The following is a 26,939-nucleotide window of genomic DNA, read 5'->3' on the forward strand; positions in this document are numbered from 1 at the left end:
TGAGATTTTTCACGCTTTCTGCTCTGTTGGTGGGTGAGGTGTAGAGGGGTGGGAGTGGGGGTGGAGGGGATCAGGGGTGGAAAAGAGGAGGCAGTGAGGAGGGGCGTCCAATGCTGAGGGTGGGCTGTGGGGGCTAGGGATGGATAGCAATATTCTCTTTCCCACCCCCTCCGCTCTCTCCTGCTGTTTCTCACACTGTGCAGTGGATCCAGTCTCCAGCAGAGTTGTGTGGTTGCTGAAAAAGCCACAAGATCCACAAAAAATGGGCTTTCATCAGAAGATGCAGTTCGGTGTTCAATCTGTCTGTCCTGCAAACCATGCACACCCGCGAGGGATGCAGAGTGAACTAAGCCCAAGAGGAGATGGAGGAGGTCCAGTTTTTCCTTTTATCCTCACTGATATCATAAAACATGAAAGTTTACAGGCTGCTCTTCTGCTTCTGTCTGACACAACTCATGTGCTCCCTCGCTCGCAGCAAGTCATCAAGTCCAAGGCCACGTGCAACTTTCACGTCAGAGAGCAGTGATTTGTTGTGCGCTAGGTCCCTTTTTGCCTCGGCACTCCCTGCACCTCTGGTCTCAGTTGCTCCTTTGCTCTGACTGAGCTCACAGGACGGCTCACAGTTAAGTTTTATCATCACCCTTTCTCCCTCCCGCTTCTCCTTCTCCCCCTCTCCCTGTCTCTCTCACACTGTTTTTCTCTGTTTCTCTCCCCTGCTACTATTGGCAACCTTACTAGCTTATTCAGATCTGTTTTATCTCATAGATGAAATGTTCAAGCTGAAGAGGTTCTTTGGCAGATAAGTTATGTGTGTGAGATGTGTATCAAGTTGTGTATCTGGCCAAGTGTGTTTGTCATTTTGGCTCAATATTAGACTACTCTACCAAAGCCTTTTGTTTACATCCAAGCAAGAAATAGAAATGTGCTTTTTTGTGTGACCGCAAGTCATTATCTTGTGTAATCTGCTGCTTAAAAACCTGCCAAAGTACCCTGACTGTGCCACGTACAACACGTGCATACATGTTTGTTTTATTCTGTTTTAATGTTCTGATAGAAGTATCACTTTTCTGAAAGCTTCATTAGAAAACAATTCAAACAACTCCGCCTCCATTTCCACCTCCACCAAGGATCTGAATTTCTGTCACTTTTCAATTTAATTAAGCACTTTCAAGTACTGTCATTTGCAGGTTTCAGTAAATAACGACTGAACAAATGATTGGTCTGGATATTCAATCAGCTAATTGTAGAAAGGGAATCCAGCCCTCTCATAGTCTTATTAGAATAAATAACATGCTAGCTACAAGATTGTTTTTTTTACTTCACAACTTGCATGCGTTTAGACCGCTTTTGCCTCGAATTGATATTATTACATTTTATCACAGCGCCATCCAGAGGCAGCAGCCTGCAGTACAAACCACTAACCAGTATCTTTCCAGTATGGCTTCATACTGGTGCCACCCTACTTCCTGTATCCGCTGGCACGTCTGTCTAAAAACGTAGCAGGTAGCAGCCAACAGCGTCAAGCTCGTCACAGGCAAACGGAACAAAACAGGAAATTTGATAGGTTTGCCTTCAAAATAAAAGAAAGACATTTAGATTGCATGTGTTAAAATTAAAAAAAATTACAAATTACAAATGTGGGCGAACCATACGAATATTGTATTTTTTATTTTATATTTCATGTTTTCATATTTGCAACTTTGCTACTTTAGATCTTTAAATGTATTTATTTCTTTTCAGCTAATTTACCTTTTTATTCATTGATTTTATTCCATTATGTAAGCATTTTTGTTTATATCCACTAACGTTATTTAAAACAATTCTCCATTTGGTTTTGGCAGTTTCACCATTTTACCCATCATTTACTTAGCTACTTAAACATTCATCCTCAGCCGATAGAGCTTTGAAAACTGAATCTAATGTAACGCGGTGTTAATGATTTTTAAGTATGCATTTGATACTCTTGATTCTGTCTTCTAATTCCACTGAATCAAGTAACTGAAAGAGTTGTATTGTACTCATTAGATTACATTTACCTAAATTTAAAACATTCATCCGTTGCTATCTATTTTAACAACATATCCATTTATTGGAGCTCTCGTTTTCAACCATTTATCTGATACTTCCAGCACTGGTAATGTAGACTTCGTTGCACTTTAATGCTTTCCAGGTTTTATAGAGGGACTAAATATAAACATGTATTCATGTAAATCTATGTTTTCAAATGAGTTGATCCAACTTACTCTAAAATGTCACCACCAGAAAACTGTAGAAGCTACTCAGATTTTACATTGAAAGCGCTGCACGGAAGTTGTACTTGTGAATTTTGTTTGCGTAACAACGTTTAAAAAAATCATAGCAACGTTAGCAACTAGTCAGTGACCAGCTCAGCTGGCAGCTTCAGTGAATTAACCGGAACATTAACTAGAGAGAGACAACCATTACAGCCCGACTTGTTTACCTTCAGTGGAGCTTTTAGACCAAGTCGGTGCACATTTTGTACACGGGGTGTTTGGGGAGGCCACGTGTACAGGAACTGGAGTCTGACAGCCTGACTGGAAACCACTGCGACTCTGTTTGACTCGGACGTCAAGCTAACGCTAGCCAGCTGGTAATGTCGCCTACTTACGCTGCCTGCTAGCCGTCTCTCAGAATCCGAAGTCTGTTGAACTTCCCCCACAGTGTCGTTTTTAGTCCTCGTGCTCGACAGGTTGGTCGCATTGTCTATATTAATACCATTAACTTATTTCAGCTGGCGTTAACTTTAACAATGTTTTATTGGCGTTAGCTTGCTTGTGTTAGCCACTTAGCTAACAGGCAACTGCGTTCTACGGTAAAAATTTGTCGACTGACGTGACGAGTCTAAATACAGTTATGCACGTTCAGGGGCCTGTTTTTAACTTTATTATTATTCGCCAGCATTGAATTACAATATAATAAACATAATACAGTGGACAATGTGAAGGTTTACGGGTTAACAACTAGCGTTAAATAATCGTAACTTGTGGTGCGTTTAGAGTAACTATGCTAAGCCTTACATATCTCCGTTTGACATGACGCGTTCATTTCTAAAGGTTAATTATTAAACCGTTATTTATATATTTTTTTTATGCAATTTATTTTGCTGTTGGCTTTGTGGATGCTTCCTGGTCCGATCTTACTCAGAAAAATCCTCCACTTAAATATCGATACAGAAATAGTGTACGTGCAAATGTGTCATATACACGGCATTCAGGTTGAGACCGTGTGCTTGATGACGTGCAGCGACATAATTTTGTCTTTGCTTGGTGTCTTTCATTTTCAGAGTTAGTTCATACTCAAAAACGTTACTTTTACCCCCTTCTATAGGCAATCATGACTGTTTGGAGGAAACTGTGGCACAGACATGTCCTGGCAGTGTCTCTGCTTTTCTATGTCCTGCTCCACACCATGGATGTGCATGCACGACCGGCCAACATGTCAACCGCAAAAGATAAGTCTCCAGCCAGCAAGGACGAGAACGAGATCCTCCCCGCAGACCACCTGAATGGAGTGAAGATGGAGTTGGACGGCCACCTCAATAAGGACTTCCACCAGGAGGTTTTCCTGGGTAAAGAGATGGAGGAGTTTGAGGAGGACTCTGAGCCAAGGAGAAACAGGAAGAAACTGATTGACATTTTCACCAAGTAAGACATGCTCGTCATCATTTGTATCTCAGTCAGGCGCTCCAGCATACTTGAACTGGTTGCGTGAGCCTCGCTGCTGATCAGTGATCAGGTTCTTCAGAAGTTAGCTATAAGTGAGTGTCTAGAGACATACCACTGTAAAGCTGAAGGTGTGTCACAACACAGTATTGCAAAACCTACAGTATGAGAGCAAGAATTGAGTATTGTGAAACTCCAATATTTACTGCACATCCTGTTGCTTAAAATTCAGATGAGAAAAAAAGAACTTCAGAACACACAAGGCAATACATCTGAATACCTACATTGGAAGATAGAATGCACTGAAGCTGAAGAACAAGCTGTGCAGATATTCATCTGCATAGTATCACTTTCCAAGGCAAGCTGCTATTGTTAGAGCAGAGAATGTTGGCAAAGGAATAAGGCCATTCCATATCTTTCTTTTATCCTTCACCATGACTTCAAACAGCCCCCTCCTGCTTCCCTTATTTTACCTTAAATGGTATAGACATGTCAGCATTAAAAAGGTATTAGCGCTTGGCCAGTTTAAACAAAAGCCCCCGACTGGACACGAGCCACACATGTGATATGGGGCATTGCAGATGATAGTTGATGACTGTGTAAATTTGTTTTGTTTTTAAATTCTATCCTCACAGAGTTGATTTCAACAAAGACAGGAGTGTTAGCGCCAAGGAGATGCAGCGCTGGATTATGGAGAAGACAGAGGAGCACTTTCAAGAGGCCATGGTCGAGAACAAGAACAGTTTCCATGCTGTTGACCCAGACCGTGACGGTGAGAGAGACAGAGAGGCAGCGTCGCATGCACTTATAATTCAAAGCATGCTGACTGTTTTCATACCCTTTCAGGCTTGTGGCCTGTGGGGGTCATGTTGCAACAGTGTGTCGTAAACTAATTAATATTTTCTGTTTCGCCCAAACCCAAATTCTCAATTCATGCTTTGTCCATAGGTCATGTCACATGGGATGAATACAGAGTCAAATTTCTGGCCAGCAAAGGTTTCAATGAAAAGGAAATGGCTGAGAAAATAAAGAATAATGAAGATCTGAAACTGGATGAGGAAAGTAAGTGTAGAACAATATGGAATATTTTTTAATCTTCAAGAAAATCCCAGAATTTTTGCTGCAAAAATGTCAATGTAATGAAATGTTCTCATCGTTGCAGCTCAGGAGGTGCTGGAAAGCCTGAAGGACCGCTGGTTTCAGGCTGACAACCCTCCAGCTGACCAGCTGCTGAATGAGCAGGAGTTCCTGTCTTTCCTTCATCCTGAGCACAGCAGAGGCATGCTCAAATACATGGTCAAGGAGATTGTGCGAGACTTAGGTATATTTTGCTCACCCAATACCTGAATCATGAGCCTTATTGTTGAACATTTGTGAACTATTTCTTTAAGCCACTTGTTGGCAGTGGAAACAAACTCAAGACAACCCCTGACATACAAAAAAAGCCCATCATAAGTTCCCCAAGCTCAAGGTGACGTCTTTGAATTAGCTTGTTTATGTCTAAAGCAACAGTTTTAAACCCAAAGATAAGTGTACTATCATATAAAACAAAGAAATGCCAGAAAATCTTCATATTTTAGAGGCTGGAAGCTGCAAATAATTTTCCTTAAAAAATTACTTGCATGATTATCGATTGTCATTGCTAATCCCAAGTGTAAGTGAATGGAAACATCTTCTCAGTGAAAGTGTGTGATAGACTAATTGCTCCAGCTTTAGTATGCGTCTTAGACAACAGCCCACCATTGATACATTTTCCTTAAAAAATTGTGCAAAGCCTTTCTAGACATGTTATTAATCTGCAAATATCTCATCTGTTCATCAAAAATGTATTTAACAGATACAGGGTAAAAAAAAAAAGAAGTGAAATGTTCATTGTTGCTTTGCTTGTAGACCAGGATGGCGATAAGAAATTGACGCTGTCGGAGTTCATCTCTCTACCTGTGGGCACCGTGGAGAACCAGCAGGCGCAGGACATCGATGATGACTGGGTTCGTGAGAGGAAGAAGGAGTTTGAAGACGTCATTGATTCAGACCGTGATGGCATTGTAACCATGGACGAACTGGAGGTGAGCAATGAAAAAGCTAAAGTCTTGTTTGATTTATCCCTTTCTTTAATATATATATCTGTAAAATAAGTATTAAACACGTCACCATTTTTTTCAGTAAATATATTTCTAAAGGTGCTATTAACATGCAATTTTCACCAGATGTTGGTAACAACCCAAGTAATCCATACATATAAAGAAAATCAAACAAATAAGTTCAGAAATTAAGTTACTTGTAATAAAATGGAATGTCACAGTATTGAACACGCTGTACAAAAGCTTTTGTCGTTCAAGACGCCTCTTTTATGAGAAACTAGTCTCGTGCATTGTTCAGGTGTGATTTTTGCCTCTTTCTTCCACACAAACAGTCTTCAAATCTTGAAGCTTCCATGGAAACTCTGATCTTTAGTTCTTTTCCATAGATTTTCTATTGGATTCAACCTTTATTGTTGCAACCACACTGATGCATTGGTTACAGTTGGATTTCTAAACTGCTGAATGTTCCAGGGAGCACTGTTGGGGCCATAAAACGCTCATAAAACATAATATTTGTTTAGTTGTGCCGTCAACCATTTCATAAATGCAAATAAATGTTTATTTAAAAAAAAAATAGATATTCAATTTAAACTTGATCACCACTCCCTTTCTTTTCTTGCGTGTCCTACAGGAGTACATGGACCCAATGAACGAGCACAACGCTTTGAACGAGGCCAAGCAGATGATTGCCGTCGCCGACGAAAACCAGAATCATAATTTGGAGCTGGATGAGATTCTCAAGTACAGCGAATACTTCACGGGCAGCAAGCTCATGGATTATGCCAGAAATGTTCACGAGGAGTTCTGAGGACATTCTTTCCCTCTCAGTCCTCCTCAGCAAAGCAGGGCGACATCCTACATCTGCTTCAGGGACAAGCTAGACCAGGGGCAGGGGCAAACTAATGATAGGATGTTCTAGTGTGCAATTCTGTGTTTAAAAGCCTCAACGGTCTCTTTCACTGCTGACTCCAATTAATCCTTTCTTGAGCCCTGGACTAATTGCCAGCCATCAAAGTTAACATGGTCTACCTTCTGCGCGCCATTGGACTTTTTAAATGTTAGGCTGTTCCAAATGTATTTGTGTGATATACTGTAGTGAAATGTGTGTGTATGAGGAATTTCAACCCCGACTAGATATTGTCGTACCTGGTATAGTGGTGAGGGAGACTGTGCCGCTAGGCGACGTCATCATTTGTTCTGCAGGATCTGTCTTTTTAGCTGGCGTTTGTGTATACAGTGTAAATATATATTAATTGTCCCATACCAATGCCTCTGGCAAGAGATACAAGCTGATAAATTATATTTAATGCTGCTACAAGAAAAACAATCCTTTTTATAGAGATATCATTTTATGGTGACACACACCTGAATTTGCCCAAATTCCAAGGTGATTTTGTCATTTTCTTCTGTTATAGATAGTATCCGTCCTACTTACAAGAGGGTTAAAAAAAAAAAAGTAAAAGCATAACTTTTAAAAACTGCCTCAATAATGAACAGTGACCCTTCTTGGCACAAACTTCCATTAACAATTATTATATGAGAACAATGTGCCTTTTTCCCCTGCAGATATTTTGACTTATTGAAGGAAAAGCACAGGTGTGACCATAATTGCATTCACCTGTCAAGTCAAAATGTCTCCTGTTTGTAAAGGCCTATTGTTTTGATCTTGACTAAAAACAATCTAATTCATGCTCTTATCGAGGCTGTGGATACAGTGGAATTTATTTATTTGACCAGTATAATTTGGATCAGCTGCCTCCTTTGAACATCTCTTGTTTTTTCTTAATTGCTGTAAGAGGGTGGTCTTGTTTGCAAATGCATGGACAAACGGCATAACACTCCCTAAATCTGTGGACTGGTTGTATCCTGCGTCAGGCTTGGATTGTAAAATAAGATTTAAGATAACAATGTGACACAGCTTTATAAAATGTATTGCAAATGTACTGGGAATAAATATTTCTTATCAATTAATTAGCACCTGGTTTCTTGGCAACTATTTTGACAATAGATTAATTTCCAAGCATTGGCTTTTATAAAATGAGAATTTTCTGTATATTATTAAAAACTGAATATCTTTGGTTTTGGTCGGAAAAAAACATAATTGTTTTCTGGAGTTCTTTAGACTAAATGATTAATCAATAATTGAAATTATGATAGGTACAGCCCTGAATCTGAATCAACTATCCTGAATTCAGCATTGAATATTGACGTTTGTGTAATTTGAGAAGATTCTTCAGTTTCAGTCGTCCGTGAGTCCAAGATTCTGTTTTGAGAGGATCTTTATTGCGTATATACGGTTTAAGGTTCATTGTGCGTTCTAAGTAATGCAGCACTTCACATCACAGGATTGTAAGAAAAACCACCATTTCACCAAACCAATGATTTGTTTAGAAGCGGGTACATACTGAACATCAATTCTTATTTTTTATAAATCATCTTGTCAGATTTGATTATTCACAATTCAAAAGCATAACTGAATTTTACAATTGCATTCTAAATGGCTTTGACATGACACTGATACCCAATCAGATGTTTATGTGCACGCTTTTACTTCAGACATCACTTCACAAGACAAGAGCTCTTACATTTTCCCAATTTCATTTGTGTTTTGTCGTACAAATTTAACTAAACATTAATAATCCATCATCTGCGAGTGACACTTAAAATCAGTGCAGCTGCAGTTTTTACGAACCTCTCCTGAATGCTACTCCAAGTCTGACACATGCAACCTTAAGAATAACTTTCACTGTAAAAAACACGACAGTCCCCTCTAAATACCACCATACCCTACGCTGAAATGTACTGCATCAATCGCCATACTAAACATAGAAATATAATAGGTCAATGGTCAGCAGTAAAACAGAGCTAACATGGAAAACAGTTGAAGAACACAGTGACACATTATTATACACGGTATAGCTTACTTTCTTTTCTCTCTCTTTTTAAAACAGATAATACACAGAGTACATTCATAAATTAAACATACAACATCTCACTTATCACAATGTACTGACATACTAAAGTTGTAAATAAAATAAATTGACTTAAGTAAGGCAATTGTCTATATGTTAATGCAACTTTAACGCGCTTAAATTAAAGCTGAAAGTCAGCACTTTAAACCTCATACTCGTGTCATTTCAAAATGTACTCTAATGGAGCAAAGAACCAACACGACAATAAATGTGTCACTGTTCACATACTTACAGACTGCCCTGCTTGTCACTGTTAACCTGCTGTATGCGACACAAAGAAACTCCAAAGTTGGAATGGATATAACAAATATATAAACATGATTAAAATATAAATACATTCCATGATTATTTCATGGAAAATAAAATCACTGAAAGGACTGGACAGTAAAGGAAAGTTAAAAGTCTAATCACAGCAGCCCGTGATGAGCTTGTGCTCGTCTCTAGTCTCGGTCTTCATTTGGTCGACATGCAGCATTTTAGTCTTTACAGGAAGGGATACTGGTTGAGTTTCCGCTGGTAAGTAGCGGCGTGGAGGAAAGGCTGCCCTCCCAGCTGCTGCTGCTGCTGCTGCTGCTGCTGTTGGAGGCTGTACTGTCCCGGAGCAGACCCTCCCAGGGCCAGGCTGCCGTTCTTTTGGAGTAGCGCCAGGGAAGAGTAAGCTCCGCCCGCCCTGCCATTGCGGGATGATCCACCTTGCATCTGGTCCACAGCTTGGGAGACGGAGGCCAGGGCGGCAGATGCCGGGTACGCGTACAGGTTTGGGGTTGAGCTGAAGAGGGTGTTCTCGTGAAGACGGTAGGATGAGTGGGACGAGACGGGAGGGGGGTATGTGGGCTGCCGCCTTAGGGAACTACTGCTTCCTGTTTGATCGTGGGATGATGACATCACAGCCTGCTGTACCTGAAACAGAGAGAGGATCATAAATACCCTCACGTACAGTGGGCTCAGTAGGACACAAGTAAAAATAAATATAAATACTGTGATGTGTACAGGTGATGTGAAAAGGTAGAAATAAATATAAATGCTGAGATGTAAGTAATTAGGTAAGTAAGCAGGTGAATGCAGTAGAATATGTATGTATACAAGTATAAGATGACAGTAGTATAAAGGAGTAAGTAGAAACTTGACATTTTAGGTGATAATTATCTGCAGAGGTTCTGCCATAACAAAAATGGTGTTGCAGTTGTGATTTTTGGGATATGCTTCACTCTGAATACCGCTTCAAAGCAGCATTTGGGAAAGTTTTACATCAAGTGTGGACTTAAGTTCACTGTGTCTCAGTATTTTGCCAACATGCGACTTAACACTTATCTACTACGAATAGATCTGGTCCGACTTATTTGTTCTCTTTGTGCAAATTGAAAAGCATCTGAGGACATAAATCTACCTGCAGATTGCCTCGTATTGAGTCCCAGTGAGCTCGGATTAACCTCAACATGCTCGCAGGCTGAACAAGCACTGTGGGAGTAACCTAAATTCGTAACACAAATGTTGGTTATTGGGACAGAACCAGACTCTTTGTGGGTTCAACTTGTTGCGCAGACACAAGCAACATTTGAAAGCCGTTACCTGACTCAGATTGAGAGGCTGAGATCTGCTGGATGCGGCGCGTTGATGGCGATCGGTGTTGGAGTCTCCTGCCCGACTGGACTGCTGAGTCGAAACTTTCTTGGATTTTCCAGAGCCACTTGTAGCTTGATCTACGAGTGCAAAACCAGACAGAACATTGTGAGCACTAAGAAGAAAATAGATTACAACGGCTTGAAGTCAAATGAATCAGTTAAGGCCTTTACACTGACTTGTTTCCCGGAACAAGGTTGAGCAAAAAGTTACGCCCATATCTATTTCCGAACATAAAACTGTATTACTCCAGTCAACCTTGACAAACAGATCCACTCCTTCTGTTCCTTTCACAATGAGGAATAGACACATGCTACTTACATATTTCGTGTTGTTTATTTGTCACACATTTATTTGTGCAAAGGCCATAAAAGCTGAGCTGATAATTAGTGTACCTAAAATGGATCCACATCTAGTTATTTAAAACAAAATGAAAGTATATGAACCTGGAGGACCTGGAGCTGCCGGGGCTTTGTGGGTTGTGCTCTCCCCCGGCTGGCTCTTCACAGAGGGCATGATGATGGCCAAAGACTTGGTGGGCTGTGAGGTTGTCTTGGAGCTCAGGGGGCTGCTGTTGGAGGAGTCGGAGTCGTGCACGGTCACACAGCTGATCACGTTGGTCCTCTGGCTTGTTCCAGAGCTAAAGAAGAGAATAAGAGAGGAAGTAAAATAAACAAACAAAAAATGTATCTCTGTGAAAATTAAAATTCCAAGGAAATGCAAATCAGCTCACCAGACAGCAGGGAACTTCCTGTCATCGTCGTCTTCTGAGTCACTGTGGATGGTGATGATGCTGACAGCAGGGCTAGGTGTGTCAGAGATGACGATGGGCTGAGACTGGTCGCCAGCAAAAGCAGAAGCGCTGTGGACCACAGTGGTGGCCGATGACACAGGCCTGGAGGGGATAAGATGCTCCATCACGCTCTTTTTATTGCAACGGCAGACACCTATTTTTGTGGTTTTTAATATTCTTTACAGCTTGAATTTGCTTGAAAAAAACTTTCATTTTAATACTAAATAATAACACATTCTTATATCCTTATTAAATAAAGTAAACACTGCTGGAGCACATACAAATGTTTCCTTTGGCAGAGGCCAAGGTTCTGTTAATGTATATTGTTATTATTATATAAAATGCAAAGACCAAAACCACCAATGTGTTAGTCTGTCCCTCAATACATTCCAACCGTCTGTGGCTCTTAGCCAGCAAGCACTGTGGTTTTTAACAAACTTTAAATCAAACACAAGCAAATAGTCTATTTGTTTGGAACATTTTCAGCAGTGGATTAATCCACATTAATCCGCTTGAGTGAGTATTTACAGAAGTATTTACAGAAGCAGAAGTATTTACAGAACACTGTCTCTGTTCATGATAATGCAACAGTGTGACAACAACAGTGTGTTTGTCATATTTTTTAAACAACAGAGCTCTATGACGAAGAAGATATTTCAGACTTTGGCAACACAGACACACCTGTACGTAGATCAATTCAATGTTAGTTTTGGTGTAGTCATGGGAAACACTTTTTTTCAATGACACTCGCTGGAGCCCTTCTGTCTTCGAACAAGTAGAAGCCAGGGATCAAACCACCAACCCCCCCCGAAAGAATGTGAACGTATGAGATTCTGAGAGTATACCTGGCTTTGCTCTCTGCATGTCGAGCCTTTGACCTCTTTCCCTGTTGGGCTCTTGAGTGAGCAGCTCCTTGGGAGGCAGCGTGACGGCCAACACCAGAGTCCTGCTGGCTGAGGCCGTCGTATTGGCTTCCATGCCGACCCCTATGAAAACAAAGAACACGCTTCAACTTGCACTTACATTTTAAACTTTCCATTTCATCAGAATATTAGACTGACCTGAAGCTATGCCTTTAATCACAGCATGAAGACAGAGTCCCATCAGACTAAACTCACCTCCAGCTAGAAGCTTGTTGACCGTCGGGTACCGGGGCTCCCATGGGCGACTCAGGCACCACTGCCTGTCCAGGGTTGTGGATGGCCATGCCTGGCATCTGCTGCCATGTGGAAGGGATGAGGATCTGCTGTGTGCCTGCTGGCCAGCCCTGCTGTATGCACACACATAAATACATTTAAACCATACAAATATATTGCATTTGAAAAATACAGCAGTGACTCCATGAGAGGAGAACAAAGTGCAGTGTCTTGACTGTAGTAAAATAGAAGTCCGAGTTATTTTCTTGGAGTCACACTGAAATAAATGCATCACGAGCACATGCAGTTTGTAGACAAACACCAACATTCCCATCTCTGTCCTGCAACAAGACATCCAGCAGACGCTAAGTCCACCATCTCAATCTTGTTTCCAGATTTATTCCTGTGCAGAGAGATCTGCATTTGTTAAGAATCAGACAGAAATGTGTTAAAAAGAGACTTAAGAAGCAGAAAATAGCAGACAAATCTTCAAGAAAGAGAATAAAAACACACATTTTAATAAGGTTCTGTTATATTGGTATCACCCAAAATTAACTTGGCAATAATCTGTTAAAGGAACAGTACGTAGAATTTGGTGGCATCTAGTGGTGTAGTTGTAGATTACAACCAATACCCCTCCACTCACTCCTCCCTTTCCAGGACTGAGCCGCCGAGTGCAAAGACGTGGTAACACCATTCGCCTGATGAAGAACCCTGCTGATGCCCATCATCGGTTAAACTGCACTTCTTCTTTGCTGTTCCTTGAATTGACAGCTCTAATGAGTGGCGGAGGCACAAGTATTGAAATGAAAACCGATGTTTAAGGGCGTTTATATATCCATTCATGGCGAACTGTGGTATTGGAAATCTTCCACAATGATTGAGATTTACAAAACAGAACTAAGTTTATGTGCATGAAACTTTCTGTTCAAGTTTGAGTTGTGAATGTAGTGCATCTGGTGCCTCAAGCTGCAAGCACAAACCCGACTGGTGAGTAGCACATGCATCCTTGGTTCGGCTGCATATGCTGACATACACTACATGTGCTAGGAAGAGGTAGGAAGAAGAAAGAAGAGATTTCAACCAGTTACGAAAGCGTTTTTTTTTTTTTTTTTTACCAGCATGGAGGCATTCTGATCCAGGAAGTCGCCAAGACTCGCACCCCTGCAGCCAACTGGCAACCGGACCGAGCCTAGAGGTGACATTCCCGCCACTGAGGCGTACAGGCTGCCTATCAGCAGGGGGGCGAGGGAGGCCTGGGAGGAGGTGTGAGGGGTGGTGTTATGACATTTAAACAGACTGAGAGAACACATTTGGAGCTGCTCCATATTGTATTGCATCCTAAAAAAGAGGGAGTCCTTCCTTTGGATCAAGATTTTATACCAGAACAAGAATACTGATATTCTTAATCATTGTGAGAGGCTTTGTTTTGAGAAGAGAGTGGAAAGGAGTACAAACAAACATACATAACCAACCGGATGTACACAAACTAAAGCACATCTGTCTCCCAGTTGATACAATTCCTGGATTCGCTAAGTTCCGTAGATGACGAATCTCCAATGCAGGGCTCCATACAAATACAATGCAACCAGCTTTTGGCTGGAAATATGGGTGCCTTTTTTTAATTCACCTTATATTTAGAGTAATTAAGATACTATGCAGTTCAACGTCATGCTCGTCTAGCCCAGTGTAATAAATGAGGCTTCATTCCATTCCACCACTGATATGGTCAACTCCAGCCGAAGCCCAACCCGGGTGGGCATGAAGTGGTTCCTACCTGTGCCAGCATGCTGGGCTGGATGTGAAGAGACTGGGACGACTGGTTCTGAGGAACTATGGGTACAGAGTTGTCCATCCTCACTGGATAACCAGAGGGCTTATTGGATGTCTGAAGACCTGTAAGGAAAAGATGGAGGATGACATTTTTTTTTGTCAAATCATGAGTGAATAAGATGCATTTTTATTGAAGCACAATGCCACTAACATCTTTCTTTCTTACCCTGGATGGTGGGAGGGCAAACTATGAGTGTTTGCTGGAAGGGCTCGGTCTGGGCGCAGAGCTGCGAGGGTCTGGTCTGCAGCGGTACTCCCTGCTGGCTTAGGCCAGGGATGTTTATGGTGGCCTGTTGGTAGAGGCCAGGCTGGTAGTTCAGCAAAGGGACGTTACTACTGAGGGACAGGGACTGGCCCCCCGTTGAGGCCATCTGCAACACAAAGTTTCACAACATGAAGAAAGGTTATCAATGCCTAAAAAGGGAAGTTCAGCAAGGAATTCCAGGGGCCTCAATGCATGAACAATGATACATTTCATCCATCTGTACATGAATGTTGAGGCTCATTTACATACAGAATTATGGAGAATAAGTATATAAGACCAGCCAATGTTGGTCATATACACTGGTTTGATAACCAGTAAAAAGATCCTCACAGTGTCTTTGAATAAAAAACAACAATATTGCAATGACGTTGCATCTGTTACCCAATCATCAAAGTGCACAAATGATGTATAAAATAAGATACATTATGGGCAGAGGTGATTTCAAAGTACAACGTCAATGCCCTCACGATATTGTTTTAAAATCGGTGCACATAAACAGTTTTAGAACAAAAGAAAATATGTGCGGCTCAGTTAAATCAATTGAAATTAATGATACTGAAACATAACATAAACATTAATGCATATTGATTTAATTGAATCCACTGTGTCTTCTATATGAAGCCTTATAAGTGATCAGTGGGGCAGAACTAGAGAAATTATTGTTTAATTTCAGAAATTTCAAATAAAAATGGAAATGCTTGTCTGACAAGAGGAAACGGATAATTCAGATTCTATGTGTAGAAATGAGCACATTGACACAGTAGATACATGAGGCGATCACTTTACAAGCTACTGATATGAACGGCAACAAGAATAACTTAATGAAGACCACGATGAGCCTGAGGCAGATCAGAGATATTCTCACCTGATTGTGCTGGTTTAGTTGGCTACTGAAGGTGACAGTGAGGTTGGTGGCTGCACTTGGTGTATTGTTGTTGGCAAACATATTTTTGCCATTCTCAAACGCACTGCATCTGCGTTTGCATATATCCATATTTTGGAAGCAGGACTTCACACTGTAATACATAGAATTGTTTTGAATTGTTAAAAAGGAACAAAGATGCAACCTTGAAACCTAACTGGGATGCTGAACCACAGACAGCATAATCCTTTCTGTTACAGTCCTGAACTTACTGTGAGCTGTGGGGGAAGTGCAGCAGGTGTGTCATGGTAACAAAGGGGTGGTTCAGCGTCTTCATGGGTGTGATCCGTTTGTCTGCGTCTAGTGTCAGCATCTTTTTCAGCAGGTCTATGAACTCCCGTCGGTCAGCCTTCTCTGCCAAGATGTCAGTCCCCTCTAGGTTTGTCATGTTCACCTGCAGAATGACAGGAAGTCTGGGTTTGTCAAACTGTGTCCCGGTAGACCCAACGGCATCACATCAAAATTCATGTAATAGTAAAAGTGCAAACTGACACACCCATGAATTATTTGCCTATACATACAGTGTCTCAACTTTTCACCACTTTAAATTACCAGTTCTGCAACAATATTACTGTAAACTGCAGGAGCTTATCTGAAACGGCTCTGTCCTCACCTGCATCATATCATCCAGACAGTTGAAGATGTACTTCCTTGCCTCTTTTGACTTGAGGCCCATCTCTGCCTCGTGCTCTCCAGATGTCTGCAGAAAAACAAGCACAAATACAGCAAAGCCTCAATGTACTATGACCGCATAGTATACAAGGGCCACTGTAGATAAAAAAGAAATAATAGATGCACCGATTAAGATTTTATTGGATGACTTATATTTTAGATGTTTTTAATGTCTGACCTGCAGATTTCAATTTTTTTTTTGGTAAGGACTATATTTGACAGGAAAACTCCAAACTTTTTTCACCACCGTCCTAAAATTGTATTTGAATTGTCCAAGAGTCAGTGTAAATTGGCAGAAATTCTAAATTAGTTTTACTTGGTTATTGTCATCAAAACACACAATTTAAATGACTAGTTAAGAAGAAGAAGAAGAAGAAGAAGAAGAAGACAAACACACACACAAATATATAATCATTTGTATTGACCCTAATATGCCAGTGGTGTATACAGTATGTAGTGTATATATGCTTGATGATATAAACTGTCTCAGAAATGTCTGTCTCTGCAGAGTCTCTTACTTTGAGTCTCCAGAGGGGGTAGCTTGCGTCGGGGCCTCGGTTGAAAAAGCGGCTGGTCTTGGTTCCGGCACTCAGCAGGTACTCTGCAGGAAGGCCCTGGGTCTGGGAAATGTAACGAATCTGCGAGAGACAATTGGAAAAAAAAAGAAGAAGAAGAAAAAAAAAGTAATGTGACCTCTACTTGTGCTCAGTAGCAGTTTATCGAGTTATCATCATGTGAGCCAATTGTGTCAGTCTATGAATGACATCTTGTTGGATGACACGCAAACACTGTGGTTACTATTTAATTGAACTCTCACGTGTCAAACATTCAAACATATTCCTCTTATGTATGATGCACAGACTGAACTGAAAACTGGTGCTGTAGAAAAACAAATGTAATTTAGTGTTAAATACGAACTGTCAACTTATGGTTAAAGGATGACCTTTTAGATACGATTATTATTAGTGAATGGGTCTAGCTGTGTTTTTGTGTGTTACCCACTTATGGATTTCCTTCGCCAGATGATGTGATATGTCAATATCAAAAGACACACAAAAAGGAAATAGTACATAACAGCCCTCGTAAAACCGCACTGTGTCATTTTTACCCAATTTAGTATTTATACCTGTTAAGCAAACAAGATATTACATGTTAATTAGTGAGTTTCAGATGTGTGTGTTTTTTAAAATCTTGTTTCCTTTCTCGTTGGAGACAGCCAGGCTAGCTGTTTGCCTCTGTAACCAGTCTTTATGCTAAGCTACACTAACAGGCTGTTGATTGACAAAAGAATATACATGTCAGTTTAGAGTAGATATATTTGTGAGGGGGCTGAAGCTGACCTGATCATACTCTGAGGCACCGGGATAAAGGGGCCATCCCAGAAACAGCTCAGCAATGACACATCCCAATGACCACATGTCGATCGCCTCACAGAAAGGAAGGCCCAGAATGATCTCTGGAGCTCTGCAAGCACATCATAAAATACAAATGATCACAGCAGGACATTTACATGTTATTCAAAGCTCATCCGGCTGATGTACTCACCTGTAGTATCGTGACTGCAGGTAGGTGGAGCAAACCACTTTGGACACGTGGCTGGCGGAGCCAAAATCAATGACTTTCACTCTGTACGGCTGCCTCAAAGGATCCACTAACATAATGTTTTCAGGCTTCAGGTCGGCGTGGATCAAACCCAGGCTCTTCAGCTTCATCAGTGCCGTGGCGACCTGTTGCAGAATTGGCCGTATGCACTTGAGCAACAGCGGACTGAACTTGCTGTGCTTCAGGAAGTCGTAGAGGTTCTGCTCCAGCATCTCAAACACAAGGCACGTGTGGTTCTTGTGCTGGAAACACTCGTATGAGCGGACAAAGTTGAACTCATCTGCATTCTCTGTGCTTAGCCTGCTTAGGATACTCACCTACAGGGAGGAAGAGGAAAATATTGTGTTCATTAATAGACAAATAATGAAGAAAGCACCAACGAACCATGTTTTAGATTTTAACCCTTTGGACCCGAGGCTTTTATTACTTGGGTTACACTCCCTACATTTACAGGCTTTTATCATAGTCAAAACATATCTTAGCCTTTTTATTCCTCTCAAAACAACATACTCACTTCAATTTGACCTTGCCGAGCATAAGAGGGATGGTTCTTCAAGATCTTAATTGCCACTATCTCGTTTGTTCCCCGCTTCCAGCATTTTGCCACCTGGCCAAAGGTGCCGCGTCCCAGGAACTCAAGCACCTCGTAGCTGTTGGACATTGAGCACAGAATCTCATGCTGGACCAGCTGGTAGTCTCCCTCGCTGTGGGAGTTGCTGCTCTTTGTGGTAGAAGTGGAATGTGCTATGGACTGAGCTGTGGTGGTTCCCCCTCCACCAGCAGCGCGGTTGGAGACCACGGGGGCCGATAGCTCCTCCAGTATCTGCACGCTGTCACTGCTGTCCACCTCCTCGCTCTTCCGCTTCAAGCTGTACTGCTTTTGGTAGAGGTCGCACGGCTGGGAGGAGGACTCTGCATCCTTGACACGACGGTTGGAGGAGGAAGATGAGGAGGAGGAAGAGGGAGGTGCACGAACACTGCCTGTGCTGTCTGCCGCCCGCACCACCGTCTGCTCCCTGGAGCTGGCTGTCGGTGGGGGAGCCTGGTTGGAGTTGTACACTGGGTTGAAATTGGAGCCAGAAGTGGAGGGTGCAGCTCCCTGGGTGGGGCTCTGCTGGTAGCACGCATTGTCTCCCAGCTGGTTGGACACATCCCAGGCAGTGTTCTCAACTTTGAGCCTCTTTGAACGAGAGTAGGCACTGGAGGACACGGAGGGAGAGGAGAACACCTGGAGCTGCGACGCCATGTCTGCAGATTAAAGATCAGCAGTAACCATCACTATGACATCTAACCAAAAAACAGACAAGACGTTGACATGGCGTTTACGAGTTTGTTAGTTACTGAAGAGGATACAAACAAGATATGAAATTAATCTAGACCGGCAACAATTAAAATGACAGAAAATCAATCTTTAACTACTTTGATAATTCATTATTAGAAGTAATCTTTGAAGCAAAAATGATTCTTAAATGTGAGAATTTACTGCTTTGCCTTATCTTACCAGTTTTGGATTGTGGCCGTTGCTCTGACAAAACAGGGCTTAGTGATTAGGCTAGAAGATTTTGTGGGAAAATGTAACGTGTATTTTTCATTTAAGACATAGTGATCCTGGAATTGTGGATGTTTAGGCTTGGTCTCTTTTGGAATTGAAGTTTTCATGACTTGTAGTGGCAGGAAATTGCATTTCAACTATTTATGCATTTCAACCATTTATGCATATTTTTTATTATTTATTTTGCACAATTCAAACAATAAAACAAAAAATCATAACAGAAAATGAATATCACAGTGCAGGAAGAGACAAAAAGCCAACTGGGCTTATTTGAAGCCTCCACCTATATAATATTTAAAATTTTACAAAATTACAAACATAAATTTAAATATGCATAAGAAAGACAACAATTTCAACCATTTATGCTTTCAACTACCAATTTTGATATCTGCTTGCTTACTAACTAGTTGTTACGCACCCTTAATAGAACCCCTTCAGAGTTCATGTTGATTGAAGGCTTTGTTATTGGTTATTATGGACTATAGATAAACTCAAAAGCAGCCTTGCACCAATTAGTAATCTAAACAAGAGTTCAACCAGACGGACAATTGAAAGGGCAGAAAGTGACAAAGATACCTCTGAGTCTGATTAGCTCAGTAAGAATAGAATAAATCACATACCCTCATTCCCACTTTAATCAAAGTCTCCTATTCATAGTATAATTTAAAACACTCATATAAAACCATGTAGTATTAATTATAATTGTAGTGTAAATGTAATTGTATACATTCTTAGTAAAAACAATTTAGTTTTCCCTTTCAATGCTTCCTTTAGTGCTACTTTTATTTAGTTTGTTCTATTTTATTGAATTTATTAATTATTAAAATTCTATTCTAATTCCCTTGTTTTGAACATCTGTATACAGATCTGTATACTGTATACAGTGTGTGTAGCATGGAGGGGGCTGCAACTACATTACATTGTGCAATCCTCTACTACATAATAACAATTAAAAATCCCTAAATTATTTTGAGCTAAAAACTATTTGAAATGGAAATAATACAGGTTGGCGTCTTAGTTAAACTAATTATGTTTAAAACATCAAAACAACAGCTATTTCCAACCTTTAGAAGCCTATAACATGTGAGTCAGATTAACTAATTAAGTAATTGATTAATCAATTAACTAGTATTAACCGTCTCTAGAGCAATGACCCTTATCTCTTGAGCTCCACAACACACCAATGTCAGTTCACTGATATGTGTCCTTCCCTCTTGTCTACCTGCTCTGGCCCACCTTGATCACACATTAGGGGGCAGGGGGTTTGCGTTTGGACCCTGCCCCCCTTCAAGTGTCCCTGAACGCAACTGCGATAAACAAATTAAATTAAAACTGTAAATTAAAAGGTAACTGCAGTCTGGACTGGTAGTACCAACGCTTTATCTATTCGCGAGTGACAATACCTGTATTTGGTGACTGAACACACCGACGTCGATCTGACATTTAAGGCCTCATCGTCCCCTGCTCCCCGGGCTCCGTGTGGCGCTGCAGCGGATCCGCTGGAGCCGTTGGCCGCCCGCTGGAGCAGGAGGGCTGAGGGATGAGCTAACAGCTAGCTTAGCTAGCGAGCTGCGGACATCCGAGTCACATCTGACTGCGAAGTGCGAAGTCGCAGTCACATCACAGCGTGAAAAAGACAAATGTGCATAATGTCACTGGACATGCCAGACGCCATCATAACGGTCACTTTCGACTACACCGGGGCTCCATCGTCGTCTCGCCGTACTTTCTACAGAGAAGACGTAACGGCGAGACGACACGGACGTCAACGGACGAAGTGATCGAGCCAAAGATCGTCTATGAGTCGCTCCATGTTTCACTCAGTACTGAAACACGGCACCGCTGTTTACATCTAGTTTTAAGACAGGGGTCAGTTTAAAGTTATCAAGTTGCTACTATTGTTACAAGTACTGTAACATTTTGAGGTGATTTAACTAAGAGAATATTTCCGTTGTATGCTACTTTATACGAAGGGTGAAAGTATTAAAAGCATTAAAAGTCTTACTAAAGTAAAAGTACAAATGTATTAGCGTCAATATACACTTAAAGTACCAAAAGTAGTCATTGTGCAGAATCATCCATTTTGAATCATGTATAGTATATTACATTATAGGATGATAATTATTGCGATATTATATCAGTATGACATCATTCTAAGATTGGATGGTAATCATTCATTATGTCCACTAAATTATCTGATAATACCACAATCAATACATGGGCTGTATTGTTCAGCCATTCATTTGATTAAAAACAATTAGATTTCACACAGGGTTTACCTTTTTCTTCTTCTTTTGTTGTTCCTCCACCATCATTCCTAACAGAAGGTTTCATATAATAATCTTAAAAAAATAAAGATTTCAGGGTAACTTTCATCCAGCAGACGTGAGGAAGTGTTTTAAGTGTGTCTCTCTGAGCATTTCAATCATTACAACTCTCATGAACATACTCATTGAATATGTGGGCAACATACAAAGTTTTATGTCACTGCTCATACATATAAATATGCAACTCACCAATAACGAGCCTTCATATTTTTGGCATTGTGTATATTTTGGACACCCTATTGATTTAATTGTTATTTTGCACTCTTTCCCATGTTCTGCAAATGCTGCACAACAATATCCCTCAAGATGAATTAAATTAGCTGTGTGTGTATGTGTGTGTGTGTTTTCATAACTATCTCCTGACATTAAAACTTCAGATCAACTAGTGTTTTACTTCTCATTCTTTGACTCACTGATCTCATCTATTAACACTGGTGGGCGCTGTTGTTCCAGCTACATGGAGATGTGATATGTGGCAAAACTTGACACAGAACTGCAGACAATGTTTATTTTTCATCCATCTCTCTGCATCTGCATTCCTGTTCATTCCGATATATTAGCATTTGTTTTGCTTCTACAGCATGTATACAGTCACATAAGCACTGCATTTCATAGTGGTACTGATGCAAAGTACATTTAAACAAAACATTATGAAGACTACACCAGCATAGTCGATGCAAAAATAACTGAATTTAACAAAATACATTGCTCATCAAGAGAAATAACACTCCGATTTCAATATTGATGATGATGACTAATGATGATATGACACTCCATAAAATGTAGCTGTATTCAAGTTTAGGAATGAAATATAATGGGAATAAATGCATGCATTACACACACACAAAGAAAACAGAAGAATATATATATATATATAAACTCCTTCAATTCATCAGAAATGTTGATCAGATAATGAAACTGATGCAGCAAACAAATGACTCATACCAAAAAACAAACAAAGAAAGAAAATAAACTACACAAGTGCTTGGCATTTTATCCAAAAGGTTTCATTTAACATTGTATAAAAGCAATGCTATATTTATGAAAAAACAGACATTTAAGAGGACAAGACCAGCAAATCCTTATTTCAAAATAAAAGGTTTATCTAAAAACAGCACAAGACTTTTGCAGATATAATGCAGCTATTGTAAAACAAATCATGATAATGAATAACAGCATCAAAATTGCAATGGTTCCTCTACATTAATGCACTTCAGAGGTGGATTTCCCTGTGGAATAAAACAGGAAACTTATAGGTATAGGTTTAATTGTAATGTTGAACTGATGCAACCCCAAATGAGACTATATATGGAACTTTTCAAGTGCACAATCTTGCTCATCTCCAGCCGCTTATTGGCGGACTACCTGAATGAGTGCCGGAAATGCACACTCCTTCGTTTCAGCTTTTCCGGGTTGTGGGATGCCATGTGGGAAAATTCTCGGAAGATGTCAAGGTATGTGGCGTCTCCTGCTAAAGAAAAAAAAAGTAAAAATATGAATGCCACTTCAGCATTTTGAACAGTCAAAACAACCTTTATATACAAGTTGTGAATACAAGCAATGAGAGAAAACAGAAAGCAGAGTTAAGGAAAAGGCCCATGCATGAAAGGAAGGGTAAAAAAAAGGGCCGAGGCACCATGAAGCTTTGCCTCTTTCAACTTTCCAAATTCTGAGCCTTTACTTTTCTCGTGGCCATGGTAACTGCTGAATCCACAGGCATAACAAAAGCAAAGCAGTTGAACTCTTTTGTGCCCCATGAGAGCGTCCAGGCTCGGCTAATTAAAAAAAAAAGGGAGCATGAACATTCCTGGCTTTCCCCGTTTGTGTGAGTGTGAGAAAGAGAAGGAGATATCTCAGATTAAAAGCCTTATAATAGATAGATACTACTTCTTGGTAACAATTTATTTCAACTTTCCATTTGGAGGTGTACAACACCTTATAATGTAAGTGAAAGTAAGAGTATTTGTTAAGTATATATGAATGTATTTGTCAACAACTATAATGTCTCCTGTGAATCATGTGTAACAGGCAAAAGTTACCAAGTACCAGTGGTGGAAGTAAAAGTCATGCATTCAAAGTTATACTCCAGTAAAAGTACAAAAGTATTGGCATCAAAATATACTTAAAGCACAACGTATTCATTATGCACAATGGCCCATTTAAGAATAATATATATTATGATTCATAGGTGGGGTGAAAAACAATGATAAAGACTTAAAATGTTTGACTTTTAACTACTAACATTATAGTGTTATAAACCATGTATTCATAAGTATATACTGCTTGTAAATGCTGAAAAAATATTCATTTGAAACTCATGTGTTAATCTCTCTCCATGCAGATACAAACTCATTAATATTCTAGTTAAATAAATGTCATAATGTTATGCGTTGAAAATCTGAGTAATTTGATCCATTATTAGTGCACCAACAGTGCATGCTATTAGAAGTCTGTTAATGCTGTTAGATGTGGTGAAAGGCAAAGAAGAAAGAAGCAAAGGGAGAGGTTAGCTTTTAGTAACATCTTTAATTTATTTTCATTTTAGAAGACACTGGGAGGAGTTATTGAACAAAAAAAGGGAGTCAAAACCAAACATAGATAGCAGTTAGTGTTAATATGCACAGGTATATTCAGAGGCACAGTATTCAAAGAAATTGTACAGTTAACAGTCAGAGACAGAAAAAATTACAAGAAAGATAAACATTGCATGTTAGAAGCAAGCAGTTAAAGTGTTAATAGTTTTTAGTTTATACACACACAACAGTCAACAGACACATCGTACTGTACAACACATAATCCTTCAATGGCTTGATGCAAATCATTGTTTGGTCAGTGATGACATCATCTGCTTCCTGTTTTTTGTAAGCTACCACAATAAGTACTGCACACGATAAGAAAAGGCTGGATTTTCAAAGTGCTTTGACTATCACTGACCATCAAGAAGGGGGAGTGAGCTGCTCTTTCTGTTGCGTAGTTTGAAAAATACATGTTACTGCTAAGCTTTACTGCTCAGGGCTCAGGGCTCCGACCAGTGTGTGACTCAAGTTAGAACCTGTATGAAAACTACTCGCGGGGAAGGTGGGTATTTTTTTCTTTTTGCTGGGTGGTCTTACATTACTTCATAAATCAATTTAAAAAGGGTGAAATTAATAGTGGCAAGTTCAATAAATTTCAATGGAATGACATATCTATGCTTGAGTTAGACTATTATTTAACATTGAATACATCTTTTGAATAAACTGTGTGATCTTATTATTCTATAAAAAAAGTTAAGAGAGTTATTTGTTTAGTCTTTAATAAAACTATTTTTGCTTCAGTTCAAAGAAAACCGAAATCTCAGGGAGCTATTGGGACAAACATGCTGTGAACACGTTCCTGGCAATACTCTAGCGGTTAGCTCTCTAGCTGCAGTACTTCATCAACAAGTTTCTGTAACTCATGAAAATACACTCATTATTTTTGTCTTGACTTTCTTTTGTGACTGTGCCTTTATTTAATAATTTCCTAATAATGTAAAAAAAATATTGAATAATTAAATCAAATTTATGCTATGTCAGTTTTGAGAAACTGTTAAGGTGGGTCTGGATAATTAGTAAGGATTGCACATTATCCATCTAAAGCACACGTCATTTTCACTAACCAGCAGTTGTCTTCACTTTGTTCAACATTATAAGAGTCCAGTATTAAAGGTGAAGGTAATATAATGCATTTATAGCACAACCCAACCTGTCCTACTAATGGGTGACGCAAAATAAATTACGGTGACTCTGGTCACACCGAGCTGAACGGTCAGATATGTGCTTTGTTGCACCTGTAACCACGAAACAGTGATGTGACAGGGTCCTGGAGTGCACTCGAACATCACGGCAACAAGGTTAGACGTTATACCAATGGAAGTCAAAAAAACTCTTGCTGCCACTCTGAAAAATTGTCTGTGGTCTTTGGTTTGAACTAAACCCTAACAGTCCATAGCACCTATCAAAGACAAGCAAGATCTTTGGGGAAATAATTTTTCTATGCAAGTTTTGCCTGAGATAATGTAAAAAACCGCAGTGGTCAGTCTCAAACAGGGCTGTTCAATGCTATAACCAACAGTTTCTGGATCACCGCCATTTACTGTGAGCTACCAAGAAAGTCAAACATAAAGTACTCATCAGACCTAATTTAGGGTATAAACTGGATCATTAGATACAGTTTTGGGCAGCAGCCAGGTTGCCCTTTTCATTGTCATCAAGCTTTTTGCACTAACCAGCCAATGAAAGACAGTGGGAGATGGGTGTTCAGTTTGTCATTTCTGTCAGTATATAACATGGATATCAACATTATTCAACAATACTAAATGTCAAATATTCACATACACTGGGCACAGAAGTAACCAAAAGAAACAGGGCTGAAGAAGACCTGGCAACAGCCACCCATGCACTAAAAACAAAGAACAAATCTAATATCGGCCTAGTTGTGATACATTAGAATACCATAAATAAACATTTTAACATACAAATACTCTGTATGCAGTAATACATGTTGGGTTATTGTGATTTATAATAAAAAAGTCCATCTTCTACTGCAGTTTTTACTGCAGAGTTACTCCAAGAGATTATATATCATGACAATTTGGAGAATTGGCTCTCTATCTCATAATGAGAATATAATACTGGCACTACGTGTTTGAGTGCTCAGCAAATAATATCTAACAAAATATATCCAGCTTAAAAAAATATCATCTGCATTGCCGTTAAACATAATACAAAAAAAATACAGATTATCTGTACTGAAATAATCATTGCACTATTGCTCTGGACGTTTCATCATAAATAAAAACAAAAGCATTCAAACTTATTTTGAAAAAATAATAATAATCAAAAAGAAGGGAAGGTACAGCGACATAAGAGCACAAACTAAATCACTGTTGGTAAGAAAAAGTGCATAATTTAGCTTTTAATCAAACATAAAAGCTTTACTTGATCAATTTCACGATCAATACAGAGAAATTATACTTCTTCTGTGGTCATTTACTCTCAGTCACAGTTATCGCAGCCTCACAGTTTCCCCTTACGACTCTCTCAATTTAAATACAAGAGCTCCACGGCCAATTTACCAGAAGTGTACGGACAACAGATCCTCAGGTTATTAAAAAAGAACAGTCAGCTCAAATTTAATTGACCATGAACAGGCAATTGGCTGAACCACCCTGTACTAAACAATTTGGCATTAATCACCCGACGACTCATCTGATCTACAAATACTGTGGAGAGTTCCCAAGTGGGACCCGCTGGTTCCGGAAGTAATAATTCTCAATTATTTTCTCAATGCAGTATCTCCATAAGGGTTAGTATGGATGGCTTTACCTTGTTGGCACTAGGTTGTTAATGTTGGGACAGAAGAGGGCGACATAGCTGCTGGATTTCTCCAAAAGTGAGTTTGCAAATTGTAAAATCGGAATTAAAGCCGAGTGATTGGATGTTTCTTTCTGAAATGCAC

At 39.9% G+C, this 26,939-nt stretch overlaps 3 protein-coding genes across 4 annotated transcripts in view; 1 reads left to right on the forward strand and 2 right to left on the reverse strand.

Annotated features, from left to right (window-relative positions):
* The first annotated feature begins 2,467 nt into the window (after nucleotides 1–2,467).
* Nucleotides 2,468–7,741, forward strand: sdf4 (stromal cell derived factor 4). 2 transcript variants are annotated; one of them, XM_079226589.1, is made up of 7 exons: nucleotides 2,468–2,710; nucleotides 3,349–3,665; nucleotides 4,319–4,455; nucleotides 4,632–4,745; nucleotides 4,846–5,004; nucleotides 5,574–5,749; nucleotides 6,396–7,741. In XM_079226589.1, the coding sequence occupies exons 2-7, from the start codon at nucleotides 3,355–3,357 to the stop codon at nucleotides 6,570–6,572; spliced, it is 1,074 nt and encodes a 357-aa protein (XP_079082715.1). In that variant the 5' UTR covers nucleotides 2,468–2,710; nucleotides 3,349–3,354; the 3' UTR covers nucleotides 6,573–7,741. The 2 variants fall into 2 exon arrangements, with proteins under 2 accessions (XP_079082715.1, XP_079082716.1); XM_079226590.1 differs by having other exon boundaries at nucleotides 2,498–2,611.
* A 300-nt stretch (nucleotides 7,742–8,041) lies between these two features.
* Nucleotides 8,042–20,574, reverse strand: hipk1a (homeodomain interacting protein kinase 1a; the record flags this gene model as incomplete). Its single annotated transcript, XM_079225749.1, has 16 exons — nucleotides 8,042–9,636; nucleotides 10,306–10,436; nucleotides 10,812–10,996; nucleotides 11,090–11,251; nucleotides 11,995–12,135; nucleotides 12,268–12,419; nucleotides 14,063–14,181; nucleotides 14,285–14,489; nucleotides 15,249–15,399; nucleotides 15,518–15,699; nucleotides 15,919–16,005; nucleotides 16,496–16,615; nucleotides 17,318–17,441; nucleotides 17,523–17,896; nucleotides 18,094–18,827; nucleotides 20,535–20,574. The coding sequence occupies 16 exons, from the start codon at nucleotides 20,572–20,574 to the stop codon at nucleotides 9,220–9,222; spliced, it is 3,324 nt and encodes a 1,107-aa protein (XP_079081875.1). The 3' UTR covers nucleotides 8,042–9,219.
* Nucleotides 20,575–22,525: 1,951 nt separating this feature from the next.
* LOC306743186 (arf-GAP with coiled-coil, ANK repeat and PH domain-containing protein 3-like) overlaps nucleotides 22,526–26,939 on the reverse strand; it is a 63,398-nt gene continuing 58,984 nt past the window's right edge. The window contains exon 24 of the mRNA XM_079225677.1: nucleotides 22,526–22,926. Within this exon, the coding sequence (XP_079081803.1) occupies nucleotides 22,820–22,926 (107 nt within the window). The 3' untranslated portion in view covers nucleotides 22,526–22,819. The remainder of the gene's footprint in view (nucleotides 22,927–26,939) is intronic.

This window comes from Taurulus bubalis (assembly GCF_910589615.1).
Source record: "Taurulus bubalis genome assembly, chromosome: 11".
Taxonomy (NCBI): domain Eukaryota; kingdom Metazoa; phylum Chordata; class Actinopteri; order Perciformes; family Cottidae; genus Taurulus; species Taurulus bubalis.

What these genes read in the sequence shown, in the direction of transcription:
- sdf4 (XM_079226589.1), top strand. Translation starts at nt 3,355, where the DNA reads ATGACTGTTTGGAGGAAACTGTGGCACAGACATGTCCTGGCAGTGTCT. An exon ending in TCTGAAACTGGATGAGGAAA is followed by an intron (nt 4,746 to 4,845) that starts GTAAGTGTAGAA and finishes TCATCGTTGCAG; the next exon opens with CTCAGGAGGTGCTGGAAAGC. An exon ending in GGAGATTGTGCGAGACTTAG is followed by an intron (nt 5,005 to 5,573) that starts GTATATTTTGCT and finishes CTTTGCTTGTAG; the next exon opens with ACCAGGATGGCGATAAGAAA.